This window comes from Garra rufa, chromosome 14 (genome assembly GCF_049309525.1).
Source record: "Garra rufa chromosome 14, GarRuf1.0, whole genome shotgun sequence".
In the NCBI taxonomy this organism is placed as follows: Eukaryota; Metazoa; Chordata; class Actinopteri; order Cypriniformes; family Cyprinidae; genus Garra; species Garra rufa.
Genome location: NC_133374.1, coordinates 11,676,905 through 11,697,625, shown reverse-complemented (window position 1 = coordinate 11,697,625; position 20,721 = coordinate 11,676,905). Strand labels below are relative to the sequence as shown.

Here is a 20,721-nt window from a genome sequence, read left to right as displayed (position 1 = left end):
TTTTATTTTCCGAGCTGCTTATTCTGAGTTGTGTTGCGGTAAAAACAGCAACAGATAGTGCTAGCAGCTCACAAAGCGCAACCGTTTTATGTAATGAAAATAATGTAAATGGTATTTATGTTATATTAAGACATACAAGTATTAATACCAAGGGTTCCATTAATAAATTTAATGTGTCCTTGCTCAATAAAAGTATTAATTTCTTCCAAAAAATGCTGCTGTCCATACTTTTAACGTCCACTATAACTGAATTACAAAACAAAGGAAGGACTAGATAGGAAACCAGAGGAGCATCTGATTATTCAGTGTGTCTTTGAATGAGTCTGTGCATGTGTGTTTACTCCACAGCCTCATGATCTTTGAACACTTGATCTCTGAATGCCCAAGAGCAATGTAAACATGTGTAAGGGCTGCCCATTAGAAAGCCTGTTTCCTTCCTGTATTTACCCTGTTAGCGTGCTCAGATTTGCTCTCTAGGGATCTGAGTCTGTGTACCACAGGATACGCCACCTCTGCTTCTCTTACGCATCCGTTTTGTTTTTTCCATCCCCTGGTCTCTTCCTTTTTCTTTTTATCTAATGATGAAATTTGCAGCTAATAACTAACAGGAAGTTAATTTTAGGTAGTTACACATTTTAACAGTTTACCCAATACTACTACTCCTTTAAGAATCTCACACACACACACACACACACACACACACACACACACACACGTTTCTATAGCAGTGTGATAGGAGAGTGCATTAGTACATGTGTAAGTAAGGAAAAGGCATTTAACAGTACACTACTCCACTATCCCTCTGTGCTGAAACGGGTGACAGTTCATCTGACACCTGAGCCACAACAGATGTTCAAAACACCATTCGTGCAAACACACCCCCTCGAAACCCCCAAAAGGCGCATAAACACACACTAACACGCCACTTCTGCACTAACGATCGCTGCATGTTTGCATGTGGGAATGCAAGTGCACTGGTAAATTCCCCCAAAACAATTTTCCATCTCAAGGCACGTCACCTGTTACTTCCTGTACATTATATTATGAGTGTGTGCATGTGTCCCTATGGAGACGTGAGGCATTCACTGATAAATTCTGAAGGGCATGAACAGCAAGGCCTTGGTAAGATTAGACCCGGTGCTAAATTATTTACACAGGCTGCTGCGGGCCATTGGCACGGGGTTGGGATTCTGTCACCATGGCCCCTAAGAACCGCTCTACGAAACTTCCTCAAGCCGAACAAATCTAACTCAACAAGTCCTAAAAACTGCCTGAAACCAACAGCACGAGGAATAACACTTCAGTGGCTTCATAGTGTAATGTCTGATAATTATGCAAATGTGCTATGAATATGTATTTACATTAATTCATTTGGCAGCTGCTTAAATTCAAGGTGACTTACAGTGCATCTTATCGTAGAGGAAGTCTTTTGTAGTAACCTGCTCAAAAGCACAATGATAAAATCGTGCATATGTATGTAAATAGTTTATCTAAAACTAAAAATGGTCATCATTTGCTTAACCTCATGTGTCAAACCTGTATGACTTTCATTTGTGGAAATCAAGAAGGGAAATTTAGCAGAATGTACAAAAGAATCGAATGTGGACAGAGGCTGTCAAGCTCAAAAACGGACAACTATAGCTTAAAAAAATTATCCATACAACTTATGCACCATATTTCAAGTCTTTTGATGTTATACAATAGTTTTGTGTGAGAAACAGGCTGAAATTTTAAGTGTTTATTTATCTTGTACAGTGGTTCTCACCCTTTTGACTTCAAGGCCATCCATTGTCAATAACAATATTTGAAGGCTCTCCAAGATATTTGATAATTTTCAAGGATTTTATTGACAGTTGCAATATATTAAACAGATAGTTCACCCAAAAATGAAAATGGTCATTAATTACTCACTCTCAATTAATAAAGTCACAAGAATACTTTTTGTGCCCAAAGAAAACAAAAATAATGACTTTATTCAACAATTTCTTCGCTTAACGTCAGTCTTCGACGTTAGACGTCGTATTGTCATAGCTTCATAAAATTACAGTTGAACCACTGATGTCACAGTCACACAGACTATTTTATCAATGTTCTTACTACCTTTAGGGTCTTGAATGTGTCAGTTGCGTTCCTGTCTGTGCAGGCTCAGAAAGCTCTCGGATTTCTTCAAAAATATTTTAATTTGTGTTCTGAAGATGAACAAAGGTCTTACGGGTTTGGAACGACAGTACATTGAGTAATTAATGACATAATAAAATTGTCATTTTTGGCAGAACTATCCATTTAAAATAAGAAATATGATTTCAGCTTACATCTTAGATCTTTTATCTGTTTTGACTTATTTTAAACCTACTTAAGCAAACAGAAGCCATCTTGTAACAGAAGTCCCATAGTGGGTCCCAGCCTTCTGGATAAGAACGACTAATCTTGTAGCTCTCAAAACAAGGGCAAACTCTGTCCGTTTGGCTGCCAAGAGAAAAAAGCAAGTCATGTGGATTCTAAACAAAATGATGGTGAGGAAATGACAGAATTTGGGTCAAATCCCTTTAACCAAAGTATCTCTAAAATTCATCAGATCTTTAGTGATTAATGCCTTGCTGGCCACAAACTGAAATTGGCCAGTACACACAGAATCCAAGCAGAGAAATAAAATATATGCCTTAAATTTAACATATTAACATTTTATATTCACACTAGTGTTGAAATCATCTCTTGAACTGCCTGTACTGAAATGGGATCGACCTTGAAGGGGTCATCGGGTGCAAAACTAACTTTTACATGTTGTTTGAACATTAATGCGTGTTGGTAGTTTGTGTACACAACCACCCTACAATGATAAAAATCCACCCAGTGGTATTTTTTAATCTTTAAAAGTAATATCCCCTTTTTAAAACCAGTTCATTCTCAGCTTCTTGTCGTTGTGACGAAACACATTTGATTGACATTAGCGTCTTACCTTAGACCCGCCCTCACCGAGCTGAAACAGTCTGAATACAATTGCCATTGTGTGACTCAGGTGCAGAGGAAGACTCTAATTGAGTGATTGAGGTGTTCTGTTGTTGGATGTTATAATGAACATAGCAGTAGTCATTTACTCCCGACATCTGAGCCGCTGAAGACGCAGAGGACAACGTTACTTTCATTTTTAAATGGAAAGCGGCAATCCCAATCTAAATATGCATCTATCTTCGTGTGAATCATTCATGATGCAGCTTTACCAACAGCAGAAGTGAGTATAAGGGTTTTTTATGCATCTTTGCAAATAGCCTTTCTTAATAATGTGCTTGTTGGTAAGTTTTGCCGATAAACGTGGCTAAATGCAGCTAAACGCGGCTAAATGCAGCTAAACGCAGCTAAAGTAAACATAATCCCAGAGAGGGGCAGGGCGAGCAGAGCTCGGTGGCATTTAAAGGGGCCATGTCTTAAAATGAGTTAAAATTTTGCAGAGCTGATTTTGACAAGGTAAGAGTGTTTTTTTTTTTACACTACTATTGAACATTTTTAATCAAAGTATATCAGAGACTTTTCATTAAGACCCTAAAGAATCATATGAACTTGTGGAAAATGGGCATCCGATGACCCCTTTAAAGTGAGCAAACGGTCTCTTGTTGTCCGGCCTGCATTCTAAAAAAAGGGAGGTCCTCGCTTCATCCATCACTTCACTCCTGACAGAGCAGCGGCCAACTAAACACGAGAGCATAATTATCATGTCATATTAGGGGTGGGATTTGCATAGACAGCTGTCCAATAACATTTATGAATCACAGCCTCATAAGCCATCGAGAAATTACAAAACCATTACAAACATTTAATCCGAGTCACCAGGACAACTGAACATTACTTTCAGGATTCAGGACAGCTAGATGGATTTTCACCTATCTTGGGTGGCAATGCCAAATGAATGACCCTGACACACATACTAAACAAACATGAAGAGAAACACACGCCTGATCCCACGTGTACTGGGTTACTTGCATTTGTTCAGAGGGTTTGTGTTTGACTAAAGTGCTGCCACTCAGAGCAGCTCTCAAAAGAGTGCCGATGTTTTGTTTTGTTTTAATGTTTGAGATGGAAAGTTAGCTAACAGTGCCTAGGGCCAGCGCTTAACCTTTAAAAGTAGCGTGTGAGAAAGCCATTTCAGCTGGTGGTGGTGAGAAGCTCTGGCATCGACTTCACACACTGGGTGAGCTTGCAGATGCCGCATCTGGTTTCATTAATGAGAAAAGCCACGAGTGGAAGGAGAGCTTGTGCGATTGCTGGTTGCGTTGGGGCTGTGTGTATGTGATGATGCTCTGAGCAGGTGGATGATGGTTTGGGGAAAATGGGTCAGAAACTGGGCGAGTGGCAGGTCTCCACATAGCAATAATGTATGGCGGATAGAGAGAAAGAGAAATATGTAGGTTTGTGAGGGCTGTGAGCATGTGGGTGTGTCAGAGAGTTTACTCAATAGTCAAGTTCCTCTTAAGAAATCACTGCAAGCGAAAAATGCTCAAACTTCCTCTGAACACATCAATGCAAGTCATCAACAAACCCACAAAATGCACACACACACACACACACACACACACACACACACACACACACACACACACACACACACACACACACACACACACACACACACACACACACACACACACACACACACACGTATGACATAGCATGTCTGGAGAGTTTTAGAATAGACTATCAAGAGTTTGAAGTCAATGCACCCTTGGTTCTTTCTTTCATTCATTCAAATAAAAATAAGATATACACACATAGTTCATTAAGATACAGTAAAATGACATTCCAGGACTTTCACAAACTTTTTAAACACTACTTTTTTGATTTTCAAGGACTTCAATGAGAGATCTCACTTATCGAACAATGTCTTCTAATCAAATCTAAAAAAAAAAAAAAAAGATAATTAATTTTTTTTGTTTAATTAATTTTTCTTAAAGGATTTGTATTTATGTATACTTCCTATCCTTTTTCTTTGTTTTGTTTGCCCTGCCTTAATGGTTTGATGTTTTCTACTGTTTAATAAAAAGAAAAAAGGACAAAAAAAATCACTGATCTGCAACAAATTATTTGCGAACCCACACTGAAGTCCTGATCTGAATCAAAAGATTTGTGATCCACGTTCTACGTTTCGATCTAAAGCTAAAGTTTTGTGAACCTGCTCTGAAGTTCTGGTCTTAATCAAATGATTTGTGATCCATGCTCTCAAGTCCTAAATAATAAAACCATAATTTCAGATCAGGACTTGGAGCGTGGATCAAGAATCATTTGAACTTTATGTATCGTGAATCATTTCATTTAGATTTTTTTTTTTTTTATTGGTTACATGCAATGTCGAAATCGCTTAAAATGAATGATCAAAGTCACAAGTTTGAATTAATCAGAGCGGTTCCGGTGTAAATGACTCAATTGATTTGGTACATCTGTTCCTCTTTTGCCATGCATTAAAGAAAAGGAAAGAAAGGATGTGACGTGTGGCCAAGTATGGTAACCCATACTCAGAATTTTGTGCTCTGCATTTAACCCATCCAAGTGCACACACACAGTAGTGCACACACACACACACACACGCGCGCACACGCGCACACACACACACACGCACACGCACGCGCACGCGCACGCACACGCACACGCACACGCACACGCACACACACACGCACACACACACGCACACACACACGCACACACACAGGAGTGCACACACACAGGAGTGCACACACACAGGAGTGAACACACACAGGAGTGAACACACACAGGAGTGAACACACACAGGAGTGCACACACACAGGAGTGCACACACACACACACACACACACACACACACACACACACACACACACACACACACACACACACACACACACACACACACACACACACACACACACACACACAGGAGTGAACACACACAGGAGTGAACACATACCCAGAGCAGCAGGCAGCCAGAGTTCGACTCCATAACCATTAGGCCACTACTGCCCCTTAAACGGATCGATTTGTCAAAGCCTTTTTAATTTAAAAAAAGTAAATGCTTATCTCATTCTACTAATCAAAAATGTGTTAATCCACTATTAGAATAGATGCATCACTAAAGACACTGAAGTAATAACTGCTGAAAGCTGAAAGAATTGAAGTGTAATAACCTCTCATAATATTAGTATTTTAACGTATTTTTATGAAGATACATGCAGCCTTGGTGAACATTATTTTTTCAAGCCCAAACTACTCACCAGGCTGTAACATTGCCAAACTCACTAAATATTAACTTTTTTATAATACCTCTCATAAATAATATTTACATGCGGCATACCAAATAACGCCCTTCAGTGCCTTATCACGTTTACAAAATTATTACTGCTTGATATAAAAAATAAAACATTTTATGAAGCAAAGATAAAAAGTTAAAGAGGCCAAAAGTTCAATACTAAATTTAAAAAAATAAAAATAAAAAAAATAATGGAAACTTTAGTTTTAAAAAAATGGATGAATTCTATATTGGCAAACCAGCCAACAGGAAATGTTGCAAGTGTAAACAATAGTGTGTGGCACAAGATGATGATGATCAAAATCAAGGCAAGACTTGCGGTGTCTGATATATCAGAGACTACGGAAACAGAGGCAAACATGATAGAGAGAACTAAAAGAAAGAAAGTGGGTAAGAGAGAGCGAGAGAGAAGAGGGGAGAGCCAGAAAGAGTGAGAAAAACAAGACAGTGAAAGTGAGTAAGCTGAAGAATTGAGTAACATAGATAGAAGAGAGAAAGAGAGGGAGACAAATGGACCCACCCTGTGCTGGAATGTGTTTACCCAGTAACTGACCCCACCATAAAACTAACAGGGAAGTGTTTGTGGGTAGCCTGACTTCAACCAATCTCCACTCAGGTAATGCTCGTCTTTCTCAGGCCAAAAAAAATCTGCATTCCTTTTCAGAGATTCATGAAAGGAAATCACAGTTCAGATTAGTGGTCAGCTGATAAGACTTCTCCCAATGATATCTTCTAAGCAATGTGATTAATAGCTAATATAATACTGATAAGATACAGCATAGGGTGAATTCGGATAAATAAGGTCTATTTCAGCACTGGGAAAAGGCATTTTTGTTTAATTTACTGAAATATGTCCTACATAAAACAAATGAATGATAACATTAATGATGAAACATATTTCATAGTAAAAAAAATACAATTTGAAATCAATAACTGCGATTTTAACCATCAAATCAAGTGAATATTTGAAAAGTGTGAGTGGAGCGATGGCCTTTCACACAATGAAGTGAGAGGACAATGTGTACTTCCTGTCCTACCGTTTCCACTTCCCGTGCACGTGCAGATCACATGCTGCTGATGCTGCAAATACTTGACATAGGCTTCCTGTTCAAGAAACATACATATTTTCTAATATGGTCATATGTACAAGCCAGAGAATGATCAGAGTGATTACAAAAGCACAGACGTGAGAGTGTAATGAAAGTTCAGATCAGGTGAGAGGAAATGCGGCAAAATCACTACAGGATATCAGTCATAAACAGAGACGAAGAAATCAAAGCGATGTGATAAAGAATGAAGATGAAGAAGATGAATAATAGATAATATGGGATGAATTACATGCTTAAAGTGTAATACTTTCAGGTTAGGATTTCGGGTTACAATTGAATAATAATGTCCAAATTAAAATCAGCCTATAATTATTCTCAAGTTATTATGGCAGATAACTATGGAAGCCTATTTCCACCACCTAATAAAAAATAAAAATGGTTATCGCGACACCTTCTCTCACAATTCTGACTTTTTCCCTCAGAATTGTGTGGTATAAACAGGCTATTGTGAGTTACAAAGTCAGGATTGAGAGATATAAACTCGCAATTGTGAGTTATAAAGTCAGAATTATGAAATATAAACTAGCAACTGTGAGTTATAAAGTCAGAATTGCAAGATATAAACTGGTAATTCTGACTTTTTTCTCAGAATTGCATAATATAAACTCGCAATTGCGAGTTATAAAGTCAGATTGCAGGATATAAACTAGCAAGTTGTGAGTTATAAAGTCAGAATTATGAGATATAAACTAGCAATTGTGAGTTATAAAGTCAGAATTACAAGATATAAACTCGTAATTCTGACTTTTTTCTCAGAATTGCATGATATAAACTAGCAAATTGTGAGTTATAAAGTCAAAATTGCAAGATTAAACTCACAGTTCTGACTTTTTCTCAGAATTGCATGATATAAACAAGCAAATTGTGAGTTATAAAGCCAGAATTGAGAGATATAAACTAGCAATTGTGAATTATAAAGTGAGAATTGCAAGATATAAAGACAATTCTTTTTTTCCTCAGAACTGCGTGAAATAAACTCGCAATGCTGACTTTTTTCTCGCAAATGTGAGTTTATATCACGCAATTCTGACTTTTCTCAGAACTGTAAGATATAAACTTGCTCAATTGCATGCAAAAGTCACAATTGCGAGATATAAAGAAAAAAAGTCAGAATTGTGGGTTTATATTTCACAATTCTGACTTTAAAATTCACATTTGCGGGTTTATCTCTCACATTTCTGAGAAAAAAAAAGTCAGAACTGCAAGCTTGTATCACGCGATTCTGAGATGTAAACTCGCAATTGCAAGAAAAAAAGTCTAAATTGTGAGATAAGTCTTTTATTTTTTATTAAGTGGCAGATAAGATAAATAGCTAATATTAAATAAAATACTATTTTATCTAAAAGAAATAATGAAAAATTATCAGTGTTTTTTAATTATTAGCATTTTTAAAGATTACCTAATGTAAAAAATATGCAGAAATTACCATGCACAATTAATATACAATATTGACAGATACATTAAGAAAAAAAAATTAAATAGTACATCTCTAATTTCTAACAAAATTAAGTTAAAATCCTTAATCTGATGAAGTGAAATTCAGCCTATCACTAAAAAAAAAAAAACGCTGTGCAGCAGCAGGTCAAAATCTACTTTCAGTTCTTCAGGATTAAAACTGGAAATCACTGGCACACTTGTGAATCCATCAAAGCCAGAGGATCATCTCCCAATGCAAATGCCCTAATTAAAATCCAACACCTAATAGCTCATACATTAATAGCGTAGCACGTTAATCATTCACTTTTCCATAACCCACACAAGAGAAACGTGCATATATTAGGCTTTTGACTTGGCTGTGCCTTTAGCTAAGCATAATGTGGAATAAGGTTTAAATTGCTCAATGCAGACATGCAGAGATAGTAAGTACAAAAAAAGTCAAATATTTGCAGACTGGTTGTAAGGAGACTCCCTTGCATTGGCTGTCTGACATCTGGTGCATACACTTTAGTGCAGGGAGCAGATGTCTCTCTGGTGATACTGAAGTCATTTTAGAAGCTGGTGCTTAGAAAAGAACCCAATTATCTCCCCTGATGGAGTTTACTAGGACGGTCATTGTTCACAGACTCTGTCAGCAATGGAGGAACAATTATAGACAATTAGGATAGTTACAAATAATAGAGTGAAGAAACAAGTTAGCATTTTTGCACTTCTGGTTCCATCGTCCCAAATGGGTTTTTTGGTTAAATGCCTGAAATGAGGTCTGTGGTTAAAAGATTAATTCACTCATGAATTAAAATTCCCTGATAATTTACTCACTCCCATGTCATCCAAGATGTTCATGACTGACTTTCTTCAGTTGAAAAGAAATTAAGGTTAAGGAAAACATTCCAGGATTTTTTCTCCATTTAATGGGGATCAGTGGGTTGAAGGTCCAATTTGCAGTTTCAATGCAGCTTCAAAGGGCTCGACGCAATCCCAGCCAAGGAATAGGAATATCATTTTGCTAGATAAGACCCTTATTCCTCATCTAGGATCGTGTAGAGCCCTTTGAAGCTGCACTGAAACTGCAATTTGGACCTTCAAACTATTGGCTCCCATTGAAGTCTACTTTATAGAGAAAAATTCTGGTATGTTTTCCTCAAAAAAACGTCATTTCTTTTTGACTGAAGAAAGAAAGACATGAACATTTTGGATAACATTGGGATGAGTAAATTATCAGGAAATGTTTTTTTTGGAAGTGAATTAATCCTTTAAATGGAACCAATACTGGATGCCAATTTCCAGGTAGGCCTACCAAACTCGTCATCCCTTGTTACTTTTTAGTTTTAGTTTAACTATCAGCTGGGCCCAGGCTTGTTCAAATACCCCTAAAACCACTTCCAAATGAACTAACATGATCCTCACCCCTCACCTCACTCCAGGACTCCAAAAGAGCTCAGCTAGAACAACAAACTCGTATTTCTTTTATTTGCTCAATCGATCGCACCCATCTCACCATCCTCTCCTCTGCTCTGCTTTATGGAGAATTATTGACTATTTCTTTACAATTTTTTTAAAGAGGTCACTCAGTATGGCATTCCAGAGATCTCAGTATCTGGACAACAGGAGAACATCAAACCACACTGCATTAAAGCCAGAACATTTATCAATAGCCTTACTCAGAAACAATGCCAATATATCGGACTGTTTGTTGCATTTCTCTCTGAAGTGCTTACAGATGGCAGATGGTTCCTGTACTCCCGTGGGATACGAAGAGAGATCATTTTCACACATCTCTTTTCACAAATGTAACCATTTGGACTGCAAGTTTCTTCTAAAAACTCAAAGATGTAAAAAGATGTTTAAATTTAGCAGAACTGTCTTCTCATGCACTTGATTGCTGGGAAATTGAACCCATTTTTTAAGCAAACCCATGAGACCTACCTCATCATGTTTCAGACAGGACTAGTTCAGACAAGTTCAGACTCTATGAGACAGCTCAAGATTTGAAGAACTAACACAACCAATTCAGATTATTCATGAAGACTCAGGAGTATGAATGAAAAACTCCCCAAATTAGACTATTCCATTCAGACAAACCTCGAATTTCGAATTTTGATATCAAGGTGAATTTGTGCAAAAATGTGAAAAAGTGGGTCAGTTTTCATCATATTGCAAAGAAAGCATAAAATCAGGATTGAATTGCACTGTGCTCTTCAAACATATGAGAAAGCAATTTAATAAATTTTATAATAATATAAATGAATTAATTCTGTAAACCACTAAAGAACATATATGAACACTCTGACTGACATGTTCCAAAATTCAATAAATATACATGAAATAATTAGGTTTATAGAGCATTGCAAAAAAGTGGGTCATTCCATCTCAAGTGGGATTTTTTTTTTTAAATTGTAAATTAATATTACAAAAATACAACGATGGTTTTGCAATCTCAATAAATCATGGTAATCACTCACAAAAAAATAAAGATTAAAAATTAAAAATGGCCACAGACCACTTAAGACAAAACCATACAAAAAAGGTGATTCCTATTAATTCAGAGAACCATGGCTGTCAGCTTCATAGATGCGATGAAGAATTGTGGTCTGCTTATTTTTAGCATTTACTTAAATTCAAGAAACTCATCATTTACTTGCAGAATGACTCCTGCAATCTGAATTAAACAGGAATTATTTTAGGAGCATTTCCAACTCTAATCCAAAATCCCCTGCTGTTACACAACAGGGCTGAAATGCAGATACAGGACACACAACTGTTTATAATAACAGGTAAATTTATAAATTATCTATGACACAACAGCACATTAAACGCATCTTTAAATGGAGATTCTGCCTTCATTGTCTCCGTGAAAAGGCATGTTTCAACATTCATTCCTGTGCCGATTTGATTCTTATCAGCTAACAAGGGAAGATAAATTACATGGAAAATTACTTCAGTGTAAAATTCGAATCTAAACTACACAAGAACTCAACATCTGATATAAAAAAAAAGCATGCTGAAAACAACAATGCCAAATTTGTACTATGAAAAATGTACTAATCAAATTTTAATGTTTTTAAATAAGTCTCTTTTAATCTGAAGTACACCAAAAACAGTAAAATTGTGAATTTTTTTTATGATTTAAAACAACTGTTTTCTATTTGAATACATATTAAAATGTAATTTATTCCTGTGATTTCAAAACTGAATTTTTAGCATCATTACTCCAGTTAGGATTCTTTGATGAATAGAAAGTTCAGAAGAACAGCATTTATATGAAAGAGATTTTTTTTGTAATATTATGTCTTTTAATCAATTTAAAGCATTTTTTTAAATAAAATATTTAATTTCTATATTTTCTATGTTTCTTGAACAGCAAATCAGCATATTAGAATGATTTCTGAAGGATTGTGTGACACTGAAGATTGGAGTAATGATGCTGAAAATGTAGCTTTGATCACAGGAATAAATTACATTTTTAAATATATTCAAATAGAAAACAGTTGTTTTATTTAGTAAAAAATATTTATTACAGTTGTTACAGTTTTTGCTGTACTTTAAATCATATAAATGCATGCTTGGTGAGCAGAAGAGACTTCTTTGAAAACCAGCAAAAATCCTACTGTTCAAAACCTTTTGACTGGTATGCATTTTTGGGGGAAAAAAATATTTCTACTATTACCTAGCTTCATTTTTATATTATTAATTAAATTTTTATTTATTTAAAAGCTTTTTAAATCAATATATTTTAATAAATGCAGTTTATTTCATAGTATTTAGTTAGATCTAAAACAAAAGAAAAATAAATAACTACATTAATAATTAAAACTAAATAAATCATAAAAATAAATATATTTTTAAACATTTAAATAATACATCAGCACAGTACTAGTCTAGTCAATTGATCAATAAATAGATGTAAAATTAAATTCATTAATGAAAGACTATCTGTCAGATTATCTACCTAACTATATAGTACTTTTCTATATATTTTTCCACACATCCTCTACACCATACAAGTAACTTAAAATATAAATTCAGCTTAATTTATAGATTCTCAAGCCCTTCACTATCAGGACAACACTGCAGGGGTGCACACACCCTTTGCCACATGTCACCATGTGTCTCTATGACTATCCAGCTCTTCCACATGCTGTATAAAGGTTTATCTGATCCACAAAGGCCTGTCCTCACTACTAGATAAGACAATGCAGGACATGAGTATGAAAAGACCACAAGACAAGTGATATGCCTAACGTTACAGGTAGCTGCTCAAGTTTGCTGGAGTGGACTGAAAGCAAGCCACACATGTTACTGCATTAGCCCAACCACCCACCCCAAATACAATTTGCCCACCCTTAAAGCTTGGTCAACTGACATATTACCAACCCCCAATATGAAAACAACCCATTTACCCACCCTTATTTACATTTTAAACCCGCTTTATGTTAATGAATTCAACAGCTGGGTTGAAACAATTGGTTTTTCGAATTCAGAACCTACAGAGCTGCCTAACTAGACATATTTATGGCACCAAGGGCGTGAAATAATGCGGTTATGATGTCTAGATAGGTAGCCCACTAGGTTTTGAGACACAGCCAGTGTGTGAAATAAAGAGGGCTCAGACAGAGATAGACAGGAGAGGGTGGCTCACAGGATGCCTGAGCAGGACGTGCAGACGAACGAGCCCACGGTCATGTTGGCGTAGGTCGGGCCGCGCTGGTCGCAGTCGAAGCACTTTCGGTTGGGCGCCAAACTCGTCATTTCCCGCAGCATCTTCAGGTGTTTTTCCTCCTGCTTTCGCTTCGCGCTGGCTGCCATGGCCGGAGCCGTTAATGTAACGTCGGTCAATAAAAAATTAATGTAATAAAAATCCAAAATGTGTTCCTATCAGGCAGAGGTTTCCTTTAAAACGTGTCACCGGGAAGGTAAGACGGACCGGAGTTCTTCAGAAGGGCCTCACGTTTCGCGAACAACGGGCGAAAAGCGCCGTAGTGAAGAGAGGAGGGTCCTGAGGCGCAGGCACTTTCTTTAACAGCCAGACTGCCCACTCTACTTTCACTGCCAGGGAGCGACTCGACGGCCAGCCCTCCCACCCTGAATTCAATGCGTGCAGTTTAACATAGTGGCCAACAGGGGGATGAGATAGCCTACCAAATGGCTCAGTGCTAAAACTGTTATATATATAAATATAATAAATATACACTAATAAATACGTTCGTACCTATAAGTTAGAAAAAAACATGATGGTTTTGTGTAACAGAGTCAATATTTTGACAAACCGGAGCGAAAAGTCTGGAACGGGAAAGCGAGTAACCAATCACAGGCGCTGCCTAGGATCACGTGATCACAATCGAGCCCCGCCCGCAAGTTCTCGAGTGCACGTTTTCGCTCTCATTTAATGTTCTTGACCCGCAGCGCCCTCTTGAGGAACACATGGACGCGACACAATAACACAGCGGCTCCAATTCTCTGCAAGAGTGACCTAATTCAGAGGATTTGGCTCGCTGAGGACATGAATCGACTTATTAATTATTAATCACCTTTTGTTTTTAAGATGGCCATGAATATGTATAATGAAGTGATAAACGAATTGGATGAAGCACACTTAGATTTCTCATGGTTTTTTTGTAGGAGTCCTTAAGTTTGAAATCAGTAGGATCAACTTTTTGCTTTTTACAAAGAAAATTTGGATTCAAAATAAAACAAAAATCGTAAATCACACTTGAAATGTTGTTACAATTGAATTATGTACCTTTAATAATTAATCAAATAGTATATTTGTTGTATATTTCTCACATTTTTGTAACGCCTTGACCTTAAAATGTTTTAAATGAATTCCTACACTGGAAAAAAAAAACGTGCAGAACCTATTTTCTCTCAAAAATTGGTAGTGCATTTAGCAAATTATAAAGAATTGGCAGTAACACTGAAATTTAGCAGGACTGAAATAGTATTTTCTTGTAGCTCATGCTCTAATAATCTGTTTTTATACGGGCCATTCTAGACTGCCGGTCCCACAACTCACAAAACTCTCAAAACTCACGCTTAAAATCTCAGCTGTTTACTAACATCTTTCTATTATCTATTGAAACCCACAATAATATTTAAAATATTAGTAAGCTTAATATTATAATTTTAAATCATAATTTATCGGGTACTTTCAGTTGCAGGTGGCTGTCCCGAACCATAACCCCTAAATTTCAACTTATAAAAATTATATTGAATTAATTTTTGTATTTTTTTCATTATTGTTTTTAAAAGTATAAAAAGTGAAAAAAAATTGTAAAAAGTGAAGTTCAGAAAGATTCATTTGATATTTTCTTTGTAAATTAGGAAACTTTATGTAAAAGAAATGTGTCCCGCATTTTTATGTCACTACAGAAACAGTGTGTTTTAGTGCATTGGCTGAGACTGATTTTAGGTCTTATTAGTAGATAGGTCTCAGTATGATTTTTTAAAATCCTTTTACAAAGAAAAATTGGATTCAAAATTCAACAAATCTCATAAATCACACTTGAAATATTGTTAAAATTGAAATAATATTGAAATAAGTGTTACTAATTTACCTCTGAAATTTTTTAAATAAAATAACAAAATATTTTAATAAAATCTTAATAGGTGAATATAACCCTTCTACTTAAAATATAGTATATATAAATATTCCAAAACTTTAAAAATACAATATAAGAATTAACTGCACAATTACTAGAAATGTGTACCTTGGATAGTATACAATTTGCGCGCACACACAATTTTGGGGAAAAAGACCTTTTTTTTTTTTTTTTTTTTTAAATGTTTCCAACTCTGACTTTGGGCCAATTGTGTAGAATGTGCCATATACAGATTATTTTGCATGGATAAAATGGTAGGAGGAAAACATAACACATTGATTCTTCAGACATTTTGCAATTATCTGCATTTCTAATCATCACTATTACTGCATGACTGCTAGCCAAGTAGAATCTGGCTGCTTAGATGAGTAAAATATCTTTATGGTGACCATGCAAAACCAGTATCCATGACAACACAAAAAGCCAAAAAATGCTTTTTGTATTCTATCCAGACTGAACACTTCAAGTGGAACATTTTGTTCAGAACTTGTATAAGCAATGAAGCATACCATTTATATACATCAATAATATGCAGTAATAGATGAAAGAGCATCTAAAAAACATACACCTGCAAAACAGATAAATGCTCCTAAGGTGTTTTTAATTATCTTAGTATGTGGTACATTAAGAGTTTCAGTCTTTCGGAGATATATAAATTGGCCTCCAGTAACTTGACAGACACATTTCAACAAATGAAAGCACATGATGATGAATGTGCATGTTTTGGCTCTTCAAATAGTGTCCCATTGGACTCAGTACAAAACACTGAGTCTGTGATTTATCCGCTGGTAAGAGCCTGTGTGTTGGGCTTCTGCAGCTGCTCACGGTGGGCAGTGAAGTCCCAAGGTCTGCGGTTCTCTGTGAAGCCGTAGAGTTTCCTCAGAGCCACGCGAGCTGCCTCCTCTTCTGCTGCCAGGACAGTCTCGCCCGGACCCTGAGCCAGCAGCTTACGGTCACTGACACAAAAAAGAAAGCCAAAAACAGATTTGCCATTTTAAAAATCAATCAAAAACCTAAACTGAGAGGAGTATTGATCATTTGCTATAGAAGTGGGTCAGAAATTGTTACTTGGAGGAGACCAGAATAAATCTGACTCAACCCTGAAATGACACATCAGATTAATCAACTAAAGTTTTATTTACAGGCTGTGGAGAATATAGATCAGGGCTTCAATACTTGGCAGCATGACATTACACAATGCTTCTTAAATGTTAATTTTCTGTCACTGCAATTAACAATGACCTCATGCAACTTATTAAAGCTTGTGTCATACCTGTAAAGTCCGACGAAATAGAGAGGGAGGGCGGTACTGGCGCCGGCAGAGCGGATGAGGCGGGGCTCAGGTAGAGCTATACCTTTACGGGTCAACTCTTTAACTAGCAGCCCCATGGGATCAACCACCTTCCACATGTCAAATAAGTCTTTCCCTATTAGCTGAGTCACCAGGAAATCCTGCAAAATCACACACCCAACAAATGAATCAACTTTCAGTGCACAAAGATTAGGGTCTGTAACACATATAATATAATGTAATTTAATATAATATAATATAAAAAAAAAACAAATCTAAAATTATATATATATATATATATATATATATTTAGATATATTTCTATAAAACATACAATATGAAATTTCTCAAAATGTATAAATCATAAAATAATCCATATTCAATTCTAAAATTAAACAATTAAATATGAAATTGAATACATGTTATTGTAATACTTATTGTAAACTGTAATTATTTTTCACAATGTAACCATTTTACTGTATTTCTGGACAAAACAGCTGTCTTGGCAAAAAATAAAATTCTTAATAATTTTTCTATTAAGTTTCAATTTCACACACACGCGCACGCGCACGCACGCACGCACGCGCACACGCACACGCACACATTAAAAATAAAAAGCATATACACACACTAAATTGTTCAAAATGATATATATATTTAATTGTATTTTTATATATATATATATATATATATATATATATATATATATACACAATTCTAAAATTAAACAATTAAATGAGATTTAATGTTTTTTTCAAATATTATTTAATTTTACACACATCTATCTATCTATCTATCTATCTATCTATCTATCTATCTATCTATCTATCTATCTATCTATCTGTCTATCTGTCTCTCTCTCTGTGTATATATACACACACACACACACACACACACATTTTTATTAAAAAAATATATAAATATATATAATATATAATTTTAAAATGATGTATCTATCTAAAATTTTATATATATATATATATATATATATATATATATATATATATAAACACATACATACACACGTTTATTAAAAATATTAATAATTAAATATTAAAATTATGTATCTATCATTTTTCTACATTTAAAAATAATAATAAAATTATATAATTCTATAAATTATTATAATTAAAAAAATAAAAAAATAATGTTTTTTAAATACATTTTACATTATTTTGCACATACATAAATTAATATATATACATTACATTAAATATTAAATAAAAATATTACACACACACAAAATGTAAAAATAAATAAATAAAAATAAAATATAAATAATAAATAAATTATATATATAATTTTAAAATGTAATTTTAATTTATACATTTAATGTTAGAATTATATATATATATATATATATATATATAAAAAAAAAATTGTAAAAATTAAACAATTAAATATGAAATTAAATATGTGTTATTTTAAATTATAATGTCATTCCACAGTTTTACTGTATTTCTGGCCAAATAAATGCTGTCTTGGTAAACATTTTAATTATTATTCGATATAAATTGTTTTGGGGGTTTTTTTTTGGGGGGGGGGGGGGGGGGGGACTCTTGTCTTACCCTAATGAAAAGCCCGGCTCGCACAGGCCCGCTGCTCTGCTCCAGAGCCCCAATCACAGCGAACAATGTTCCTTGCAGAGTTTCATCTGGAACAGGACACTCTGCACTCATCGTTAAATCCTCTACTGCGAGGTTCTGTGCGATGTGACACATGACCTCTGACCCTGTCAGGTGGCCTACAACGGCTGCAACACCTTCCTCAGGCAGGCTGGGAAAGCTGCCTCTGCACCAGTCACTGAGGAAACCCTATACATAACAATGGAAGGAGAGGAATATGAATATCATACAATTTACTCAAATATTCCAGCATGAGACTTAAGTGTTCTTATCACCTTTGTGAACTGTTGACCATGCACACACAGTTCGCTGTTGTCTTTGAGGTTGAGGGTGGTTGTCTCCAAATCAAGGCCAAGTGCTTTCCTCCTCTCCTCTTCAGATCGCAAGTAACATGAGTTCACAAACGCTGTCTTCAGAAGCTCCAGAGAGAAACTCTCCTGCAGTCGGGCACCGAAAGCCTCCACTTCAGCATGGTATTCAAAGTTTGGCTGCTGGGAGCTGATGGGAAAAGAAAAGAGGGTTAAAGAGGTGCACATAAAATTATACACACTAGCAGTCCACGTTTTAATCAGTAAGATTTTCAATGTTTTTTTTAGTCTCTTCTGCTCACCAAGCATGCATTTTTTTGATCCAAAGTACAGCAAAAAGTTTACCATTCAAATCTGTTTTTTATTTGAATATATTTTAAAATGTATTCCTGTGATCAAAGCAAACTTTTTAGCACCATTACTCCAGTCTTTAGTGTCACATGATCCTTCAGAAATAATTCTAATATGCTGATTTGCAGTTCAATTTATTATTATTATTATTATTATTAGTATTATCAATATTTAAAACAGTTGAGAACATTTTTTTCAGTATTCTTTGATGAATAGAAAGATCCAAAGATCAGTATTTATTTGAAATAAAAAGCTTTTGTAACATTACACACTATACCATTCAAAAGTTTGGAGTCAGTATTACTTTTGGGGGGAAATAAATGATTAAAAAAAGAAAGAAATTAATACTTTTGTTTAGCAAGGATGCATTAAATTGCTAAAAAAAAAAAGTGATGATAAAGACATTTATAATGTTACAAAAGATTTATTTCAGATAAATGCTGTTCTTCTGAATTTTCTATTTATCAAAAAAAAAAAACTGAAAAAATTCTACTAAGCTGTTTTCAACATAATAATAACAATAACACGTGTTTTTTGAGCAGCAAATCAGAATATTAGAATGATTTCTGAAGGATCATGTGACTGGAGCATTGATGCTAAACATTCAGCTTTGAAATCACAGGAATAAATTATATTTTAAAATATATTCAAATAGAAAAAAGTTATTTTAAATAGTAAAAATATTTCAAAATTATACTGTTTTGCTGTACTTTGGATCAAATAAATGCAGAGAAGAGCAGATAAAAAATAAAAAATCTTACGGTTCAAAAACGTTGAATCTATATTTACTTTACACTCAAACCAAACAATATTATTAATGCCATCACATTTTCCCACATTTTCATGCAGAGAAAAGCCTTTATTAAACTGGGAAATTACGCAAAAATGTGCTAATATTTCAGCCCTGAGAGATGACAAGAATGCATGGATAAGACATAATGAGAAGAAAAAAAGTAAATATCATCAACAAGCTAATTTATCTGTACACTGCTTCACACATAATGCGGTTATCTCGATATTTACAGCTGATTTCACTGGGTGCGTCTCAAAACCCAGCGAGCTGCCTACCTAGACAGCATATTTGGACATGCAAGATACTGCCTATGACGCCGAAATATAATTTCTAGGTAACGTTAGACAGCTCACTATGATTTGACTCACGGTCGGAGAGAACCACAAGTGGCCTTGAGATGTTCTACTGACCGTGGCTTTGGAGGTGGGGGTCCCTCCATCTTTCTCTTCCTCTCCATGATTAGTGTGTAAGCCTTCATCCATCTCTTCTTCTCTCTGATGTGTGTGAGCATCACTCCTTTGCACACATGATGGTAATGCAGAGGTAATACAGCGCGACTCACGAGTGCCCTGCACGCCGCCATGACAGCCGCGACCTGACACTGCGCAGCGCAGTCCGCGGAAGAGCGACGGAAAGCGGGAGGGAAACTGACCACAGCGCCGCCACGTGTCCGGAGCGCTGAGTTTGTCATTATTGGGGCAGCACGCCAAAGTTGATTAAAATACTTTTTTTTCTTTTTCCCCCCCCCTTTTCAGCAAATTTATGTACTAACCTTTTTAAACGTTGACACAAGGGTTATAGGTATGTGCAATATGGGTCATTTGAAAATTGTAGGTTTATGGCCTCAAATATCCAGCTATTTTTAGATGTACAAAACAGCTTGTTTTGCTGCTTGATATTGCAAATTGGTGTTTCATGTTATTTTATTGTATCATCTTAA

At 35.4% G+C, this 20,721-nt stretch overlaps 2 protein-coding genes across 8 annotated transcripts in view; both read right to left on the bottom strand.

The window, feature by feature from the left end:
- The window catches only part of agfg1a (ArfGAP with FG repeats 1a), a 34,260-nt gene extending 20,379 nt beyond the window's left edge, over positions 1 to 13,881 (bottom strand). For all 7 annotated transcript variants that reach the window (XM_073817504.1, XM_073817506.1, XM_073817508.1 and 4 more), the window contains exon 1: positions 13,454 to 13,881. In XM_073817504.1, coding sequence (XP_073673605.1) covers positions 13,454 to 13,620 — 167 coding nt within the window. In that variant the 5' untranslated portion in view covers positions 13,621 to 13,881. The remainder of the gene's footprint in view (positions 1 to 13,453) is intronic.
- Positions 13,882 to 15,835: 1,954 nt separating this feature from the next.
- Positions 15,836 to 20,389, bottom strand: mrpl44 (mitochondrial ribosomal protein L44). Its single transcript, XM_073818178.1, has 5 exons — positions 20,192 to 20,389; positions 18,605 to 18,827; positions 18,273 to 18,518; positions 16,687 to 16,865; positions 15,836 to 16,369 (listed from the first exon to the last, which is right to left on the bottom strand). Exons 1-5 carry the CDS (start codon positions 20,362 to 20,364, stop codon positions 16,192 to 16,194), a joined length of 999 nt encoding a protein of 332 aa, XP_073674279.1. The 5' UTR covers positions 20,365 to 20,389; the 3' UTR covers positions 15,836 to 16,191.
- Between the last annotated feature and the right edge of the window lie 332 nt (positions 20,390 to 20,721).

Coding starts and splice junctions, on each gene's coding strand:
- mrpl44 (XM_073818178.1), bottom strand. CDS start 20,364: ATGGCGGCGTGCAGGGCACTCGTGAGTCGCGCTGTATTACCTCTGCAT. Junction 18,828..20,191: donor CCCCCACCTCCAAAGCCACG/GTCAGTAGAACA, acceptor TTTTCCCATCAG/CTCCCAGCAGCCAAACTTTG. Junction 18,519..18,604: donor ATGGTCAACAGTTCACAAAG/GTGATAAGAACA, acceptor TGTTATGTATAG/GGTTTCCTCAGTGACTGGTG.